Here is an 18514-nt window from a genome sequence, read left to right as displayed (position 1 = left end):
CTTACATCGTGAAGAAGAAATAGAACCCCAACAACTACAGGAAAAAACTACACATAGAAGATTGTGACTAGGGCAGCTGCTGTGACAGCTTCGGCCTGACTTATTAACAAGAAAAGCAGTGAGAGTTGAGTATGAAAGTACTTTGCATTTTTATCCTTAAGCACACCTAAATAATTTTTCTGTGAGATAACTGGCATTGCTATCAACCATAGGCCAAAATATTTGGAGGGGTTAATGCAATTCAAGTCAATTTAATTAAATTTTATTTATACAGCACCAAATCACAACAGCAGTCGCCTCAAGGCGCTTCAAGTAAGTAAGTAAAATGTATTTATAAAACGCTTTTCACAGATAAAAATCAAAGTTCTTTACAACAAAGAAAATGAAAAGAATGGAAATACAACAAATAATAATGTAAAACAGTAAAATACAACAAATTAATTAAAAGCTTGCCTATATAAAAATGTCTTCAGCTGCTTTTTTAAAGAATCAATGGAGTCTGTACAGCATAAAACCAGTGGAGAGAATTCCACAACCTTGGCGCCACTGCCTGAAAGGCCTGATCACCACGAGTTTTGAATCAAGTGCGTGGGGCCATCAACAGTCTCTGATCTGATGACCTTAGAGCAGTTTCAGCAGGTCAGATATGTACTGTGGGGCTTGACCATGTAGGGCCCTAAAGGTTAAAACTGAAATTTTAAAATGAAACCTAAAACTTACAGGCAACCAGTGAAGGGAGGCCAAAACTGGAGAGATATGAGATCTTCACTTGTTGCCTGTTAAAAGTCGTGCTGCGGCGTTCTGCACAGTCTGAAGACAATTTAAAGATGATTAGTTAAAACAAGTAAAAAGACCATTACAGTAGTCTAAACGTGAAGAAATAAAAGCATGAATAATCATCTCAAGTTCAGCCTTTGACACCATTAGTCTGAGTTTTGAAATATTCCTTAAATGATAAAAACAGCTTCGGACCAGCCGCTGCTCGAGCAACATCGAGCTGTCAAATGTGACACCGAGGTTTCTAAGGCTCGATTTTACATAAGGGTCTAAGAAGCTGATATGCTGACTAATTTCTGGATTCATATGGTCAGGAGCAATAATTAGAGTTTCTGTTTTATCAGAGCTTTATATTGTAAGGTAGACCCTACAATAATACATACCAAGAAAAACCCAACAATCATATCACCCCCTATGAGCAAGCACTTTGGCGACAGTGGGAAGGAAGAAAGAACCAGGCTCAGGGACGGGCGGCCATCTGCCTCGACTGGTTGGGGAGAGAGAAGGAAGACAGAGTAAAAGACATGCTGTGGAAGAGAGACAGAGATTAATAACAAGTATGATTCAATGCAGAGAGGTCCTATTAATGCATAGTGAGTGAGAAAGGAGACTGAAGAAGAAACAATCAATGCATCATGGGAATCCCCCAGCAGCCTACACCTAATGCAGCAAAACTAATGGAGGATTCAGGGTCACCTGATCCAGCCCTAACTATATGCTTTAGTAGAGATAGTGTCTGTCTCTCGAATCTAAACTGGAAGCTGGTTCCATAGAAGAGGGGCCTGAAAACTGAGGGCTCTGCCCCCCATTCTACTTTTAAATACTCCAGGAACAACAAGTAGGCCTGTAGTGTGAGAGCGAAGTGCTCTAACGGGGTGATATGGTACTACGAGGTCATTAACATAAGATGGGGCCTGATTATTTAAGACCTTGTATGTGAGAAGCAGGATTTTGAATTCAATTCTGCATTTAACAGGAAGCCAATAAAGAGAAGCATATTTGGAACATTATATAAATACTTAAGGTCTCAGCAACTTTTGCAGACAAGCTGGGCAAGTCTGTGTGACTGTGGGGATAGTCCCCACAGTCTTCACTAGTGGAGATAGTTACAAAGCTTTCTTCGTTATGAATTAGCGATACATGTTTTTATTGAACATTTGAAGATAAAAAAACAGAAACTCTTGTAGAGGACATCAGGTCAGAGATAGAAACGACAAGGAGCAGGTGCATCTAGTACAGGTAGAGCTGCTGCAAAAACCCACAGAGCTCAGCAGCCAGCGCGACAAATTCTGGATCCTTGGCTTTTAGTTAGCAGTTAGCATTAGCAGCACACGCTGCGTCGGATGTGAAAGGACCTTTATGCTGCGCACTGTGACTCACAGCAATGGTCCCGGGGCAGCCCTGACCTTGTGTTAAACTAATCCTAAAGTAATAATGGTATTTCTAACCACTGATATACCACAACTTTATTCTTTCAACAGCTGCTGAAAGTTAGGGGACCTAGCTGCTATCGGATATTTATATAAAGATCCTCCAGCTTCAAACTGTATTGAATTCAAACTGTAAGTCCACACACAAATCTTTTTTACGCACACACAAATTCTTTTTACACATACAAATCCTAATTTACAACTACAAAACTGATTTACAAGTAAAAAATATTTATGACCACAATTTGAGCCCACACACATCCATCTTTTATATACAGACCATGGTGTTTAGCTCTCTTAATGCCATACTGAGGTCACACTGGCAGGTAGTTGTGTAACAAATACCTGACTATACTACAGACAAGTTGCATTGTGGGTAAAAAGAAAGTGTTTTGGAAAAAACTGGAGAAGAATGTAGAGTGACGTTGTTTCTAAAACATTACTTTAGACATTTGTTCCATTGTAAGTTCAACTTTATTATAAGGGATAAATAATACAAGTAATTCAATTACATGTTTTGTGATGATTATAAACCACTTTTTTAAATACGAAACTTTATTTAAATGCTTTGACAGTTAAAATATCTCGGCCTTTGCAACATTTCAAAGATCTCGTAACAAAACCTACACATCAGGTATTTTTACACACACATCTTGATGCCTAAACAGCACATTGGATTTGAATATACAGTAACATGTCTTCACCTTGCTCTGCTGACAATATGCTTATTGAATGATATCATCGACTTACTGGTATAACAGCCACCACCTCTGTAGATTTCTTAGCACAAACAGAAAAGCGAGCTGAAGCTCCCCATCAACTGCCTGAATAAGGGATTTCTCTTGACCCGAGTTAAAGGTCACCAGTGCAGAAGAAATGCTGCAGTAGAGGGAATCCAGGGTCTGAAATCTGTGCGGATCACCCAGAGATAAGGAGCGGAGGAGAAAGCGGAGAGGACAAGGAGTCAGTGAGCAATGCATCACAGGCTTGTTGGTGGCACAAGCGCCTCACAGGCGAGAACTGGAAGCTTCCCAGTTTCCTTCTATCGTGTTACTAAGAGCACTGAAGATAGCAGCGGCCGGTCAAGGAGAGGGGCTGAACATCTGAGATAGCGACGGCTAAGATTAATGGTACTGAAAACGTTCAGTTTTACATAAACGTGTCCACTTTTTCTTAGAAAAGATCCACATTTATATACAGTATCGATACAGGTATAACACATTTGTGCTTCTCAGTTGCATTTGTCTGGTATTTTTTGGCTGGTTTGTCACAGCATGTTCCATAAGGCTGTACATAGTATGAGTGATGAGAAATGGTAATCAATCCACTGTCATACAGATAGAGTGATAAATAGGTCCACCTACGTCCAGATGAACAGAATCAACCTTTTGGGGTGTACATAGGTTGCATTTTATTGTACTTTCACTGTCAGTTAATGCAGTGCAGTGGTTAGGACTGCTGCCTCACAGAAAGACAGTCCTGGGTTCAAATCCACCATTCTGTAGGTGCATGTTTTGCATGTTCTTCCTTCGTCTGTGTGGGTTCTCTCCAGGTATTCTGCCTTCCTCACAAAGACATGGAGTTAATTGGTTATTTCTAATCGCCCTTTCTTTTAAAACAACTTTAATTATCTTATTTTCAGATCTTAGAGCGGATTTATGCTTCTGTATTAAATATATACTGTAGGTACATAAGAAAAGAAAAAACCTCCTGAAACCCAATGCTGTAACTTATACTGCTGTAACCTGATGTGGACGTCCCATGAAGTGAAACTGTGTCACACTGAAACAGTTACTGTGATTGCCCCGTTCAGTGTCGTCATTCCTGCTTCTCTGGACATTTTAATTTTTTATATGTACTAGAAGAAAATGGATCGAAAAAGAAAAACTACACTGCAAGCTATTGTTTTGGCAGCAACCTTGCAGAGAAACACCAAGTATAAATACTAGGCATTGGTGGTTTGCACAGGCTACATGATAGGCTCCTCTATGATTCAATGTAGGAGTGTAAAATAAGCTTTAGATTCAACATGTTGAGTTGTGTTTGAACTCAGGTCAAGAAAAAAAAACATGCTCTCTTTTTGTGACTTATTTTATTATATGAATTCCACATTGGCATTTTGATAATGTCACACCTTGACAAATGGAAAAACTATATGATTTCAATAACTGGCCTAGTTTACCTCAGACAGAGTTGATGGCAGGTTGTGGCAACCTAATATATGTAACAGTGTCTGAAACCAGCTTTATATTTGAGGGTTAAAGATCTTCTTACGGTTATGAAATAGTAATTGAGTTTTTCCTTTTTCGAAGCCACTGCTGAATTAGACAGAAAACGCTCCAGTGAAGTGAAGAAAGATGCAATTGGGGTCATAAAAACGGGCAATTTTCAGTGTAAATTCTGTGGAACAATGGCAGCATTCATCATAAAGAGAAAATATAGTTTCAGTTCTAGCCACAGAGGCAGAGAGAAAGAGACAGCGGTGAATTAAAAAGACATTTCAAGGTAAATACAGCATGGCCAGCATCAGACCCAATCACAAAAAATACATTCTCACATTTTGAACTTCAATTTTTTCTAAAGCATCACCTCTTATGAAACTTGTTCAATTAATTACTGAAAGCACAAAACCTTATTTAATCCAGCCTCATCTTTGTGCTGTGAGTTAACATAATATTGAGCACATTTACCTCGATGAGCATCCAAGGACAGCAGCAGCAGCACATTTCCTCTGTCACAGCTGAGGAACAGGGTGATTTTTCAGATCTCAGTGGACAAAGCATCCGCAGTAAATCTCAGATCAAATAACATGCTGAAAAGTTGGGTCCCAAAATAAAGAGCCACCGTCAAAGAGCCAGCGGGTAGGAAGAGGAAGGGAAGATTGTCTCAAATGAAAGACACTCCATTGAAATCCTATTGAGCTATTTTCAGTGAGAGGCCCCAAAAAAGCGAGAGAAAAGAGTGCACTGGTAAAGGTCAGCGTGAACCCAGATCATAGAACCTGAAACATGGCACACAGATAAAGAGCCCACTGAGAAATATCAATTACGCCTTGACATTTTCCAGGGAGACAAAAGAGGCTTGTATAATAACACAAGAGGGTGGGGCTGTGGCTACTATGTAAAAATGTATGCAACATTAATTCATTTTACATAATAAATATCCTCAAAGATTTTCTCAACTATCAAAATCTATAACAAATGTGGCGACATCACAGCATGATTTCATTTCCCGCTAAAACATGAAATGTATCTGACCTGCCAGTGAATCCAGAAGATTTGGCATATTCCATTTTGAAGAGGAAGTTTGAAGCTTTATGCACACAGAAAGATGTTTTTCCATTCATTACATTCTCACAGTCGCCCTGCAAGTTGCTCATCTCCGACCTACAAAGCCCTAAGTCACCGCAAGTTCATCTTGACAAAATGTTTTTCATGTAGTGAGGAACCTGCACTTCACTGTATGGAACAGTTATTCATCCATTCTCTTCCGCTTCTCTCCTTATCAGGGTCTCAGGGAGGCTGCACCCTATCCCAGCCGCTATAGCGCAATAGGCAGGTTACGGGGTACACTCTGGACAGGTCACCAGGCTGTCACAGGGCTAATAAAGAGAAACAGACAACCATTTGCACCCACATTTACACTTATGGGCAGCAGTGCTACCAAACACCCAAAAGATAAACTGCTTGCATTTGTGCACAGTTCTACATATTTGCACATTGAAGAACATATCCTGGTCAAAAATGGCTTCAAGATTCCTCACAGTGGTGTCCAAACCCAGGCCTCGAGGACGGTGTCCTGCAGGTTTTAGATGTGTCCTTGATCCAACATGTCTTGAAGTTCTCCAGACACCTGGTAATGACCTAATCATTTGATTCAGGTGTGTAGACCCAGGGTGAGATCTAAAACCTGCGGGACACCAGCCCTCGAGGCCTGGAGTTGCCCAAGACATTCCTGTAGTTTAACTAACTGATGTGTCATCTGTCTTCAAGGATAGATAAACCTGGGTATCATCTGCATAGCAACGAAAATAATATGCTATGCCTTCTAATATTGCTGCCTGAAGGATGCATGTAATATAAATAAAATTGGTCCAAGCGCAGAACCCTGTGGAACTTCATAATTAACCTTAGAAGAAACTGAATTGTATTACATACAGCACAGTACCTTTGATACCTACCAGAGTCCACTGTCAGAGGGCGTAACATTGTTCATAATCTCTGGCTAATATGCTGTCAGGTCATGACACCACATCATCCATGAAAATCCAAATGTTACAACCTTTGCCTGTTGGTGGATAACCACTTACAACACAAGTACAACACTGTTTCTTTTCTTGCTTGTAAAATGTTGCCTCGGTGTCTCCTCCAGCTACAACCAAATGACATTTAAGAACTGTGGTGTAATTTTTTTCATAAATTTAGTATCATCTTTGGCCATGGGGCATCTTTATGATGCTGAAATGGCGTGAATGGTGCTTTTTTTTTTTTTTTGGATCAAAACAAGACTACCTCATTATGCTGGCCATTTGCTCATAAGGCCATCCTCCACCTCTTAGCAGGAGAAAACCGCAAACTTAAACTAGACATGAGCCACCATTAAATAACACAAGGGGGAAAAGATGACTCTGTATTAATTTGGTGTGTCTTTATACCTGGTTTCCATCCTCCTGTTGGTATGTTCACGTCACACGTGGAGCTCCACACTCGATAGATTCTTTAGCAGGACAGCTCTCACAGCTTCCGTTTCTTTGGATCTCTGTTGGTTACGTGCATTTGCCCATGGCTTTCATTTGCATGTTTGTTACATGTATTCACTGGTCTCTTAACGCCACACTGTACTGCATATTTTTCTCATTCATTCATTTGTCATGCACAATATTCTTGACACACTTTCATCCCATTTTGACAGTCAAAAAAGAGCTCATTTATTTAAGGGGAGAAACAAGTTTACTATTAGAAACAACAATAATGAATAAAAAAATAGTTTTTAGTTTGTTTTTTGTTATTTCAAGTACAATTTATTGGTTAAATAACATTAAATATTTAAAGTGAAAGTCCTTCTAGAAGCAGGTCACTGCGCTCAGCATTCATTTGGCTAGTTATCGTGAAGCTCCTACATTTCACAGGTTTTTGTGGTGTACTGCTAATTATGTGACAAGGAATTTCAGGTCATGTTACCAAGTAATGGTAAAGTAATGTAAATCATCCAAATTTACTATACTTCTAGCACTATCTTTAGCATTACTTAGTTCTCACACAGATTTCTTCGAGTGACATTCTCCTCTCATGTAATATTGCTGGTAAAATAAACGTGACTGGGGAAGCAAATTACCTGAAGACACTACAGAGAATCAGATAGCGTGAGTCATCCAGGGCAACAGCATAACTGCATTCAGTGACATATTAAATAAGATAATACCTATTTCAGTACATCACATGGTGCAATTTAATTCGTATTTAACATGACACTTGAGCTCTGAAGGTTGTAATATGATGATTTGGACTCTTTTTCTTCATGAGGTCGTCCCTAGCAACAATGTAACAATTGAAACAATGTGAAATTAACCGTGCATCTTGTATGAAGCCCCCTATCATGTCATGTACTGGGAGGCACCTGAATCTTACATTATTCAACAATACGGAAAATCAAGCCTCTCTACAAGGCTGATATCTTATTCATCTGCTGCTCTGTGCTACCTCAAGTATTTGCTGGCATAATTAGTTGGCATAATCAACCCTGTACAGCTTTGTGGTGATAACAGTGTTGTACAGTGCACATCATTTTATGGTGAATGAATGTAAAGGGGGCACCTCTCATACAGACTCTTATTCCATTCCTGAGCCAAGGTAAATCAGTACAGCGGACAAAAAGATTATCGTATTATTCACATATAAGACTTCCTGCAAACGATTTAAATGGCATGCCGATTCCATCCTGGTACACTGGAGGACTTTGAAGCAATCAATGTGATTATAAATCACAGCTGTAAGGCACTCAAGGCCGTTCTTTTGGTTTCATCGGATGCCGTGGCTGCTCAGTTCAGGGTGTGTCAGGCCGTGACTGCTTGCATTCACTGGAAGTTAACAGCATGAATAGGCAAGGACAAACACGAGGTACAGTAGAGCAGCATGGTCAGGGTAAATAACAACAGACTGAATGTTTAATATTCTGCATCAGCCTCAAGTAACTCAACGACTGGCAAATGTTACAAGCCGGTAAAAGATCCCGTCTCCTCAAAGTTAGCTTAATGTTATAGAACATCTACGGTGATCCTATTAATGAGCTAACAGAAACTGATCCATCATCTAGACTGATTTACTGAGGTGAATGATGGGCAAGCATATGACGTTTAGCTGGAGGTTGGCGAGAGAGGGGTGGGGTGGGGTCACATAATTTAAGCCTGTGTTGGATTTCCTGCATGAAACCTCTTATAAAATATATGAATTAGAGATGCTAAATCAAAATAAAATATTTTCCAGGAAATCAAGATGTTGAAGATCCCAGTTTCAGTTAAGGAAAAATATTAGTCTGGACTATTCAAGCAGATTCCTGCAAAAAAATAACCACGATCTGTTTCCAAACACAACACAATCCTGTTAAGTGGGGAACACGTTCCCTTTGAAACACCATGCACAAAACAAAATGTCCCGATGACCCATGTATGACATAAAACATATCATCGCCTGCATTACTCAAGTGAAAAGTACTTTTACTAACACCAACCCAGAATACAAAAAAATGCCTTCATAGTGCAACACATGCCTGCCGGTACAGAAGCTCTTTAAGATGATTTTGGCACAGATTTTTGTGACCTTTGCACATACATCTGGAGCCTATCTGAGCATCCTTTTTTCTCTTTTTTTGGCTTTCCCCAAAATCAGAATCAAGTCATAGGTAAACCGAGGTAAATGCCACAGGATTACTGACACAAAAAGTCATACGCCTTCAATGGAAATCACACTCTTGTTCGAATGCTGGGTTGAGGAGCTGCTATTCGTAAAACATACAATGTATATAAGAGGAAAGCATTTAACCCTATTTGGTCATCTTTAGCAGATTATGTGACGGGCCTAAATGTCTGCGTGCGTTCAGATCAGCAGCTGACTGAAGCCTCTGAACCCCTTGATGGATTGAGAAGAAGAGAAGATGGTTAATCAGCTCCAAATGTCATATAAAAAACGTTTTCAGACGTTACATTTGCAGCGCACACATGCTGAAAATTCTAATTGCCTGCAGACAAAGTAAATTTCCTGACTTCAAGCATCTCCGAGCTGTCAATGCGAAAGTGAGCAACAAAAACCAATTTCAAATCCTTTGTTTAAAATATGTACCACAACTTTTAAAACAAGGCTATGTTGACTTTGGCAAAAATGTCAATAACATGATGCTAAATACAAATATGTAAACTGTGTAGTATAAGGTTTAACAATCTGGCAACTGATCAGCTAATCTGCAAACTTCAAACATTACATCATCGTCACATGTTACAAGCCCGGCTTCTGGTGTGGTCAAGATATCTGGTTCAAAACAGATACATTATTAAAAGATAATAAAAAGATCAATTTTTGTCAGACGATAGCTGATAGTGTTTCATTTTATTGAACGGCATCTGTCTTTTGTTGGATGAACTACTTAACTAGATGTGATTATTCAAAAGATACTGGAATGGACTACAACTGTAAATCAGAAAACTACCAGAAACAAAAGTCTGGTTCTACACATTCATGTGCGCATCTGTTTATAAAGATTAGCGGTTTGACAGTGGGAACAGTGGAGAAGCGTGATAGAGTCACTGAAGTGACTAATGCTAGCTCAGCGTCTGCGGCATCTGTTGTTTGTTAGCCTCAGTTTCTGGTCAGACCATGAATTCAACTTTTAATTTGATAGAAGACTTTCAGTTTGCACTGATCTGCTTTAGCTGCCACGTAGGACCTGCTGCTATCCTGTACCAGAATTATACGTTAAAAGCTGTTTTCCAGTACTATCCTAATAATTTTTCAGTAGCATTTTACCCTTTTCTACATGTGCTGTCATTAGGATTTTCAATTGTTTGGAATTATTTTGTCAAACAAGCAACTCAAACTTGGATTAAATAACTTTTTTTAATCGAGAAGCGGAAGATAGACTAGTCAACTATCCCACATCCCTTCAAGAAATAGAGATTAATTTGAAGGTAATCATAAGTGTGAAAATTGCTGTTATCTTCTCACTATTCCTTTGACTGCTAACGGCCTGTCTGGCTCTGAAGTCATCCCGGTAATAAATATTCATATACCTTTCAGGGTCTTTGTTATGTTGACTACCTTCCATCAGTCTGATCTGCTGTGGCACGAGAAACAAATGGTGGAAATAAATTAAGAAAAAAAATCTAAGTAAATATATAAATAATAAAGACAATGAGTGAACGAGGAGGGGAAATTTGGAACATCAAAGGCTCCTCTATCTTTGCAGCATGTAAACAGTGCATGCCTTCAGTGAGTGGAAGAGCCCTTTTTAATGATTCCATGGAAGATTGCCACATCGACAAGCATTCCTGTAATAAATAAAATTAACAAACATTTCTGTAGGGTCTTTTCAAAGGGAAAGAGAGCCCAATGTTTTTTTTTCAGATAAGTGGTCTATACATCCCCTGCTCCTTCCTGATTAGTCTAATCCAGTGAGAAGTGCGTGCAGGGTTTTGATTGAGTCAGCCGTCGAGGACCCCGAGGGGAACCCTCCTGATAAGTGCCTTTACCTTTCACCTCCAGAACCCCACGCACATCGTTTCGCCATATCCCACATCCCTCTAATCTCATTTGGCCCAGGAAGACATGCTCAGGCACAAGAAGCTACGATTAGCATCCTCTTTACCGAGGGATTCCATTGGCTCGGACTGCCAGTGCTGCCCTCGACCTGAGTCGCTGAAGGCACTAAAACAGCCAGGTAGTTCTGTGTGTGTGTGAGAGAGACAGAGTGTGTATGCATTTGCATCCAACCTTCACAACTTGATGTCAGAAGCTGACTTTCTTCTGTTTACTTGCTTTGTAGTCAGTGAGCAGCAATACTCTCCTTTATTTTGTGTCATGAATGAGGCAACAATCAGGCTGCACTAGAGACCAGCCAAAATATATATATATATATATATATATATATATATATATATATATATATATATATATATATATATCAGGAGATTTACCCCATCTTTCCTTTTTTAAATGTGTTGTTTTTGTCTCTGCAATTCGGCTTGGTTGGAAAAAAATCTTTTGAGATACTTATGAACTCAGTAAATCCTCAGTGAGCTACACCCTGTGCAGTGGGACAAATACAGACCACTTCATGCTTTAAACTGTAATCAGCTGCTTTGGCCATACATGTACAGCATATTCATCTTTCTATATTCAACACTCATCACTTTTCATTATAGCGGGAATTGTTCTCTGGTATGACGTATCATCCGGTGGTGTGGCATGTTTCCAAAAGGGTATTTTGTAAAGATTAGCTGAGGAGATTGTTTGGTTAAAGAAGTAACCGTGATTAAAGAAAAGAGTCACATGAGCTCATAACAGTATAGAGGCCTCCACTGAACCGTGCACAGCTTACGCGAATTGAAAAATAAATCCAATGTAACGCAACATACAAGAATAACTGTTAAAAATGAAACAAATAAATGCAGTAATTTCACTGAAAAACGCAACTTTATTTATAAATAATGAAGGAATGAAGAATGCTCATTGGTCATATCAGAGTTTTTTTTATCAACTATGCTTCCATATATGTAACAAACTTACAACCTTTTCCTTCTAAAAAGACCTTCAAGAGTCTTTAAAAATAAAAAACATAAAAATTACATTATATAGAAACTGAGTTTTACCAAGAATTTGCAGTTTTGCAAAAGCAAAGGTTTATATCAAATATCAGAATATTTCAAAATTGTGTCATTTAAGTATAAGTTAGCTTTAACACTCCAGACTCTGCATTTTGTAATTAATGTTATATTTTTCTTATTGATTTAAAGTGTGATGTCTGAAAAGTCATCTCAAATATTAAAAAGCTCACATGCATGACTGGAAAGTTTATATGGCATGAACATTCAGGACAAAGACAACACAATGGCTTAAAAGTATCACAAGAAGCATACACACAACTGTGGAGGTGTGTGATGTCTCATTGTACATCACGACATCAGTGTATATGTAAGGTATCTGAGCATATGCATCGTCATCATTATAATATAATGATAACAAGGATGAATAACTAAAATAAAGCAGGTCACATGGCTCTAAAACAACAGCTGGTCTCAGCTAAACAGTCTATAAATCATGCAGATAAATAAAGAGAGAAAAAGAAGAAAATCAGAGAAACAAAATAAAAGACAGAAAAACGTTTGATGTAGAAATGAACCTGAAACAGTGGATTGCAACCATTAAATCTGAGAGGTAACAAGGTAGGAAAGAGGGAAATGTAAATCCAGGCAGACAAAATTTTTATTATTTTTTTCTGATCTGAGATCTTTATCTGATCTGAGATCATGAATTTTACCTCATTGTGTGTCTCACTCATTGACATATGCAGCATGAAACGGTGGTCAAACGTGATAACTTTTAATAAGTCAAATTAAAAGATTTATACACTGGCATGAATGAGATTTTTTAATGCTCTCATTTGGTGGCAAAAGTGTGCGATCCATGTCTGGGGGCATCTTTGAGTTGAGGAGTTTAAATTATGATTTGATTTAATATGTGGAAAAAATTATTGAGCAGTATTCAAATAAATACAGGAAATATTTTTGCACACAAATCATTTTAACGTAAAATAAGCACGAAATTTATTTCATTCGTTTATTTTAACTTCATTTATTTAAAAATAATTTAAGAAATTTAAAAAAAAATAAGACAGGCAAAAATGAAGTTGTGGCTTTTGAGGGTTCCAGATGTTGCAGAAATTACAGGACGTACAAAATAAAAATGAAAACTATCCGAAAATGAAGGGGTTAACTGAGCGCAGAATAAACTTTCGCGCAAACTGTCCGCTGCACAGACTGAACCTGATGGATGCAGTTCGCTTCTGTGGGTGAAGCATAGCGTCCGTATCCAAGCAATCTGTATCCGATCATCTCCAGAAAACTGACCGCACAGGCCCACGTGCACGTGTGCGCGCCTGCATGTGTATATGTAAACAATAATGCAAAAGAAGAAGAAGAAGAACGCTCGCGCTGTCTCTCCATCAGTCGGGGGGAATAAAGTCTTGGTGTAAATCACTTTTCCGACTGGTGCAGCGCATTAAACAACCGTGCCATGATTCCTTTTCTCTCAGCTCAGCCGCCCCCTCCCATTTTTTTCTTTATCAGCTCGTTCACCATTTCATTTCTTTCAAATGAGAATTCAGGGACCCCCAAATTCAAGCCCCCGCGTCTTCAAACAACAAAACTGTACGGTTTTACTTTTTCTCCCGTCAAAATGGTATCCCAGATTCAATTTTAGATAGACCAGGATTTAGCCAGTGATGACTTCTTCCTTTTTTATTTTTTTAGACAATATTTAATATGCTGAAATGAGATCAGCTTTTACACAGACACACACACTCACTCACAAAAATGCTTTTTTTTTTTTTATATAAAATGTGAAATCTCGCGTTGAAATAAAAATGAATTCAGCTGTGATAAGCCGATCTGTGCCTTGGCATATTTTCCCCTTCTTCTATCATCATCATCGTCATCATCACCATCAGAGAAGCAACAACAATGACACTACCATCATCATCTTCATCATCATAATCTTCGACCTCTGTTTTAGAAAATTAGCACGCCTAAATACAAAACCACATCCTCAAAGCCACTTATCAAAGTCCATTTCCTGCTGATGATTTCAGGGTGACATTAAAACACAATAATGTAAATGACCCATGACTTTTAATTAAAAATGTCCACCTCCTCACCTCCTCATCCAATTATTGTTTCGTCTGTTTTACTTCTTTTTTTATATACTTTATGTTGCTGAGAGAAATAAAATAATAATGAAAAGAAGTCAAAGCGCCTGCTTTACTCGGTGTTTCCCCTCCTCATTGACTTTTATCACCAAATGAAGCATATAAATGACCTGAAAGCGCTGGCTGTCGCGTTAAATTAAATAAAATAAAGAACAATTATCCTCTCCTTTTTCCTCTGATCTCGCGCTGAAAAGGAGTCCTGGAGAGATAAGGCAGATTGAATTCTCTCTGTTGTGCTCCAATAAAAACGTCAAGGGGGGGAAGAGAGATTTAAACACACACACACACACACACACACACACCCTTTCCCTCTATAATTCCAAATCATAATTTCCCTCCCATTATACCTCTCACATGCCGTTTATCGTTATTTATTTCAGGGCGTTGTAACCGCACTCAATTTCCGTGACTAAGTTGGATAATTACAGGTAGTGAGTGAATCAGTCTCTGTGATGTAAAACTTAAAAATAAAAGAGACTGCAAACAATACTGTCTTAAATATATTTTTAAAAATGAATGATATATATATATATATATATATACACACACACACACACACACACACACACACAGACGGGCCTTTATCCAGCTACTCCTGAAAGTAATTATAATTGTCTCATTTCAAAGTTGAATTAGAGCGCTTTAGGGTTTTGATGTAAAACTTCACATTCGGTTCAATGAAGTATCACCCTAATTTACAGCTCCAGATAAGAAGCAAGTCTGTCATAAAAATCTGCCCCCCTCTCCTCCTTTCCCCTGCCCTCCCTCCTCTTCCTCCCCAGGATGGAATTGCACCTTGGGCAATAGTGCAGAATGGTAACTTCTCCCCACATATGTTCCTGGCAGATAAGTAAACAATTTGGATGTGGAATGATTTTTTTAATTATTACTACAGTATTAATATGGGCAAGCTACACACACTCACACACGTGCGCGCGCGCGGTACGCAAATCCATCAGTCTCCATTAAGAAGAATAGAAGAAGAAACAGACCCCCTTGCACCCGGCGCTGGGTCGAAGTTTTCTTTCTTTCCTGCTTGTTTTTTTGGGTGAGTTGTAGAGCTGTGCTCACTCTCTGCTGTCTTAATGAGAGCCGGGGCCTTTTTCATTCACAGGTCGCTGCAGGTTTAAACACGTGCAGATGACTCGGCGCTGATAGAGGTTTTAACGAAGTTTTTTGGCTGCAGCAGAAATCGCACACGCAGAGATTTTTTAAACTGCATCACAGTCGAGTGGTAGGCTGCTGTACAACCAACCAAAAAGTCGCAGATTGGGTGAAAAAAAAATGGAGCGAGAGAGAGAAAAAAAATCAGTATTCGCCATTAGTTAAACCTATAATTAAGCAGCTTCTTGAAGTGATTAAGCAGTCAGACGAGTCGGACGGGCGGAATCCCTCCAGGGAGGCCTCTCCTGAACTGTCAAACATCAAAAACCGGTTCATCCCGGTGTCACAAACACACCTTCATCATGCTGCACCGCTGAACATGCCTGAACCCTGCTTCTGCAACACGAAGCAGAGCAATCATCATAATAAAAATAAAAAAAGAAGAAGAAGAAAGAAAGAAAGAAAAAGAAGCAGTTAAGGAATAAAGCTTTGTGGAATGATCAAAGGGCCGGGAACTGACAGCTTTAACTACCGCACACGGGAGAGGGAATCGATGAGGGAAAAGAGGATTGATTTGATGTTATTGTTCTAATGTGCAGACTATCAACAGTATTGATTAGCTCGGGTGTATTTTTTTTAATCTTTAAAAAGATTAAAGTATTTTCTTAATTTATAACTTCAATTTTGTATATTTATTTTAATTTAAATTTTAAAATAATTATTAGTTTGTGATCATTAAACCTTTTATATCTATTTAATCGAACTTTTATTTTGGCGGTTTAAACGCCCCCGCAGCACGTGCACATTATAACGCTATCTCTGTGGTCTCAATAACCTACAAATACAGGAAATTGATCTGGTTGAAGACAGATTGTCTTTATTGAAAATGTCTTTGCTCGGCACTTGAACAAAGAGCAGGAGGTATCAACCTTCTAGATACATTATCCTTTCCATAACATGACAGGTTTTAAATTACCATCTTAGATAGAAAATACACATAGAACTCCTTGAATTCAAATAGAAGTTATCCTTAAAAAACAAAAAACAAACTAAAATGACGCGTGTGACTATATTAGCACTGAACCACAGGTAAAAATGCAAAATGAAACATCTGGATGTAAATGATTTTTTTTTCCTCATTTGTGTCTTCTTAAATAGACCGTATAGTTTTATGTGCCAGTTTTCTTTTTTCTTTCCTCTTTTTTTGTGATAAATATAACAATATAACCCGTATGTAATCCAGCCTACATGTCCTGATTTTGACCCTATGTCCAGAACATCGTCATAAAATTGCCAAAAATGTGGACTCCTTAGGCTGATACAGGAAATATGAACGCTAATTGTGCAAGCCAATTTTTCAAAATAAAAGTGAAGCCTATCAATAATCAACACAAATCAGCATATCAGCATTGAAATGTACACAATAAATAAAGTTAAAGGCCTCCTTTTCTGGTTGCCATAAACGTTATAACATTTACATTTCTTACAGTTCACAGGGCTCCGTCCTTTACACCAAACTCCAGCTCCTTTGCTCAGGCAGGAACTTGGTGGATTTCTGCAAAAGTTTGTTTTTTCCTCTTTTTTGTGCCATAACAAGTCCAAGGCAGTTAACACTGTTCATGCCTTTTTAATAGGGCGCGCTGTCCATAATATATTTACATGCATTTCAGTATTCAAGTGAATTATAAAGAGCAAATGAGTCTTGAGGGTTACATGGCAGTGGCATGTGCGGATGAATATGGGTCTATCCCAGTCTTGGTCATACCTGGAAAAAGTATGTAGGCCACCGGGGGCTGTAAACTTGACGTTGACCAGGCTGTGCAGTTACACGGGACGACATAGCCCGGGTTTGTGGGCGACGGGTGGGTGTGGGTGTGCTGACTGGGGCACCCAAGGGTGCCGAACGCGCCGTTTTGGTATCCCAGTGAGGATGCGTACGGCAAAGTGCTGGTGCTCAACGTGTGGGGCATCTCGGTCATCTTCTGGATGGCGCTGGAGCTGAACTGACTCGGGTCGAGGAAGGAGTATGGGGCGGATGTCGGCGGCAGAAACGCTCTGGCTTTCTCTGAAGAGCCCAAAAGAGAGTCCGCGGCCGACACAGGAAGTCCCTTCAAGTGATCGGTGTCCCCGAGGTAAGGCAGCGGAAAAACGTACCGGTCCTTCTTGAGCAGGTTTTTGGGTTTGCGCCTGGGTCTGTACTTGTAGTCGGGGTGCTCCTTCATGTGCTGAGCCCGCAGCCTCTTGGCCTCATCGATGTAAGGTCTCTTCTCAGACTCTGACAGCAGCTTCCACTCAGCGCCCAGTCTTTTGCTGATCTCCGAGTTGTGCATTTTGGGATTATCCTGTGCCATTTTCCTCCTCTGGCCCCGGGACCAAACCATGAACGCGTTCATGGGTCTCTTGATATGATCAGCAGGCTTTGACATCTTAAGACTATACTTTTATCCCCAATTTTAATGACGAGGAAAAGTTCTGATCGGAAAGAAGGCAAACTATTCACCTGTCTAGATGCCCGATACCAGTCATGCCCCGCCTGGGATCTTCAGATTCTGGAAAACAAAAGCAAAAGAAAAGAAAAGAAAAATCCAGCGCCCGGTGCGTTTTCCCCGAGTTTAAACACTGGTGCGCCTTCGTTTAAGTCCAGTAACAACTCTGTCAGACCTGCGCCAGGCAATACGGGAAAAAACACATGCGAGACGCACACACGTAAAAAAAATCCACAAAGGTGAAAGCGATGTTCCGCAGTCAGTTTGCTGGAGTCGTAAAAGTATTAGGTGGTTTTTTTTCTGCCACACACGCGCTCTCTCTCTCTCTCTGAGGTTTGTCGTCAAGCACCTGGCTTGGAAATGAGCGGAAGAGCGTGAATACGAGCCAAAAGCGGTGAAGTTCAAAGGCTGGGCTGGTTTGGTTTCTGCACGCAATCTGACATAATCTGCAGGGCGTTCACTCACCAACCTGAGCGCCCAATCAGCACGGAGAGCGGCTATTATAATACCTTCACGAAAAAATATGTACATTACAACATAAACAAAGAGCGGGAGGTAGTAGTAGAAAAAAAAGAAGAAAAATAAGGAAAGGGGTGTGTGTGTGTGTGTGTGGTGTGTGTGGAGGGGGGGTAATACCCAGGATCCCTTCCCGATTCCATTTAATGTAATGAATCGCAACAAACATGGACCTTCAACCTCTTTTCCAGTTAAAACCTGACTTCAATCCAGAGAGGTGACTATACCGTG

The 18514-nt window shown here is 39.5% G+C and overlaps 1 protein-coding gene across 1 annotated transcript; it reads right to left on the bottom strand.

Annotated features, from left to right (window-relative positions):
- Positions 1–11868: 11868 nt before the first annotated feature.
- Positions 11869–18166, bottom strand: sox14 (SRY-box transcription factor 14). Its single transcript, XM_086283167.1, has one exon. It carries the CDS (start codon positions 17705–17707, stop codon positions 16991–16993), a length of 717 nt encoding a protein of 238 aa, XP_086139293.1. The 5' UTR covers positions 17708–18166; the 3' UTR covers positions 11869–16990.
- Between the last annotated feature and the right edge of the window lie 348 nt (positions 18167–18514).

Source organism: Aulonocara sp. 'chitande type north' Nkhata Bay, linkage group LG23 (genome assembly GCF_057382095.1).
Source record: "Aulonocara sp. 'chitande type north' Nkhata Bay isolate Kocher_YH1m ecotype deep benthic linkage group LG23, A_spYH_male_GT1.1, whole genome shotgun sequence".
Lineage (NCBI taxonomy): Eukaryota > Metazoa > Chordata > Actinopteri > Cichliformes > Cichlidae > Aulonocara > Aulonocara sp. 'chitande type north' Nkhata Bay.
This window is presented reverse-complemented; position numbering and strand designations above follow the sequence as displayed.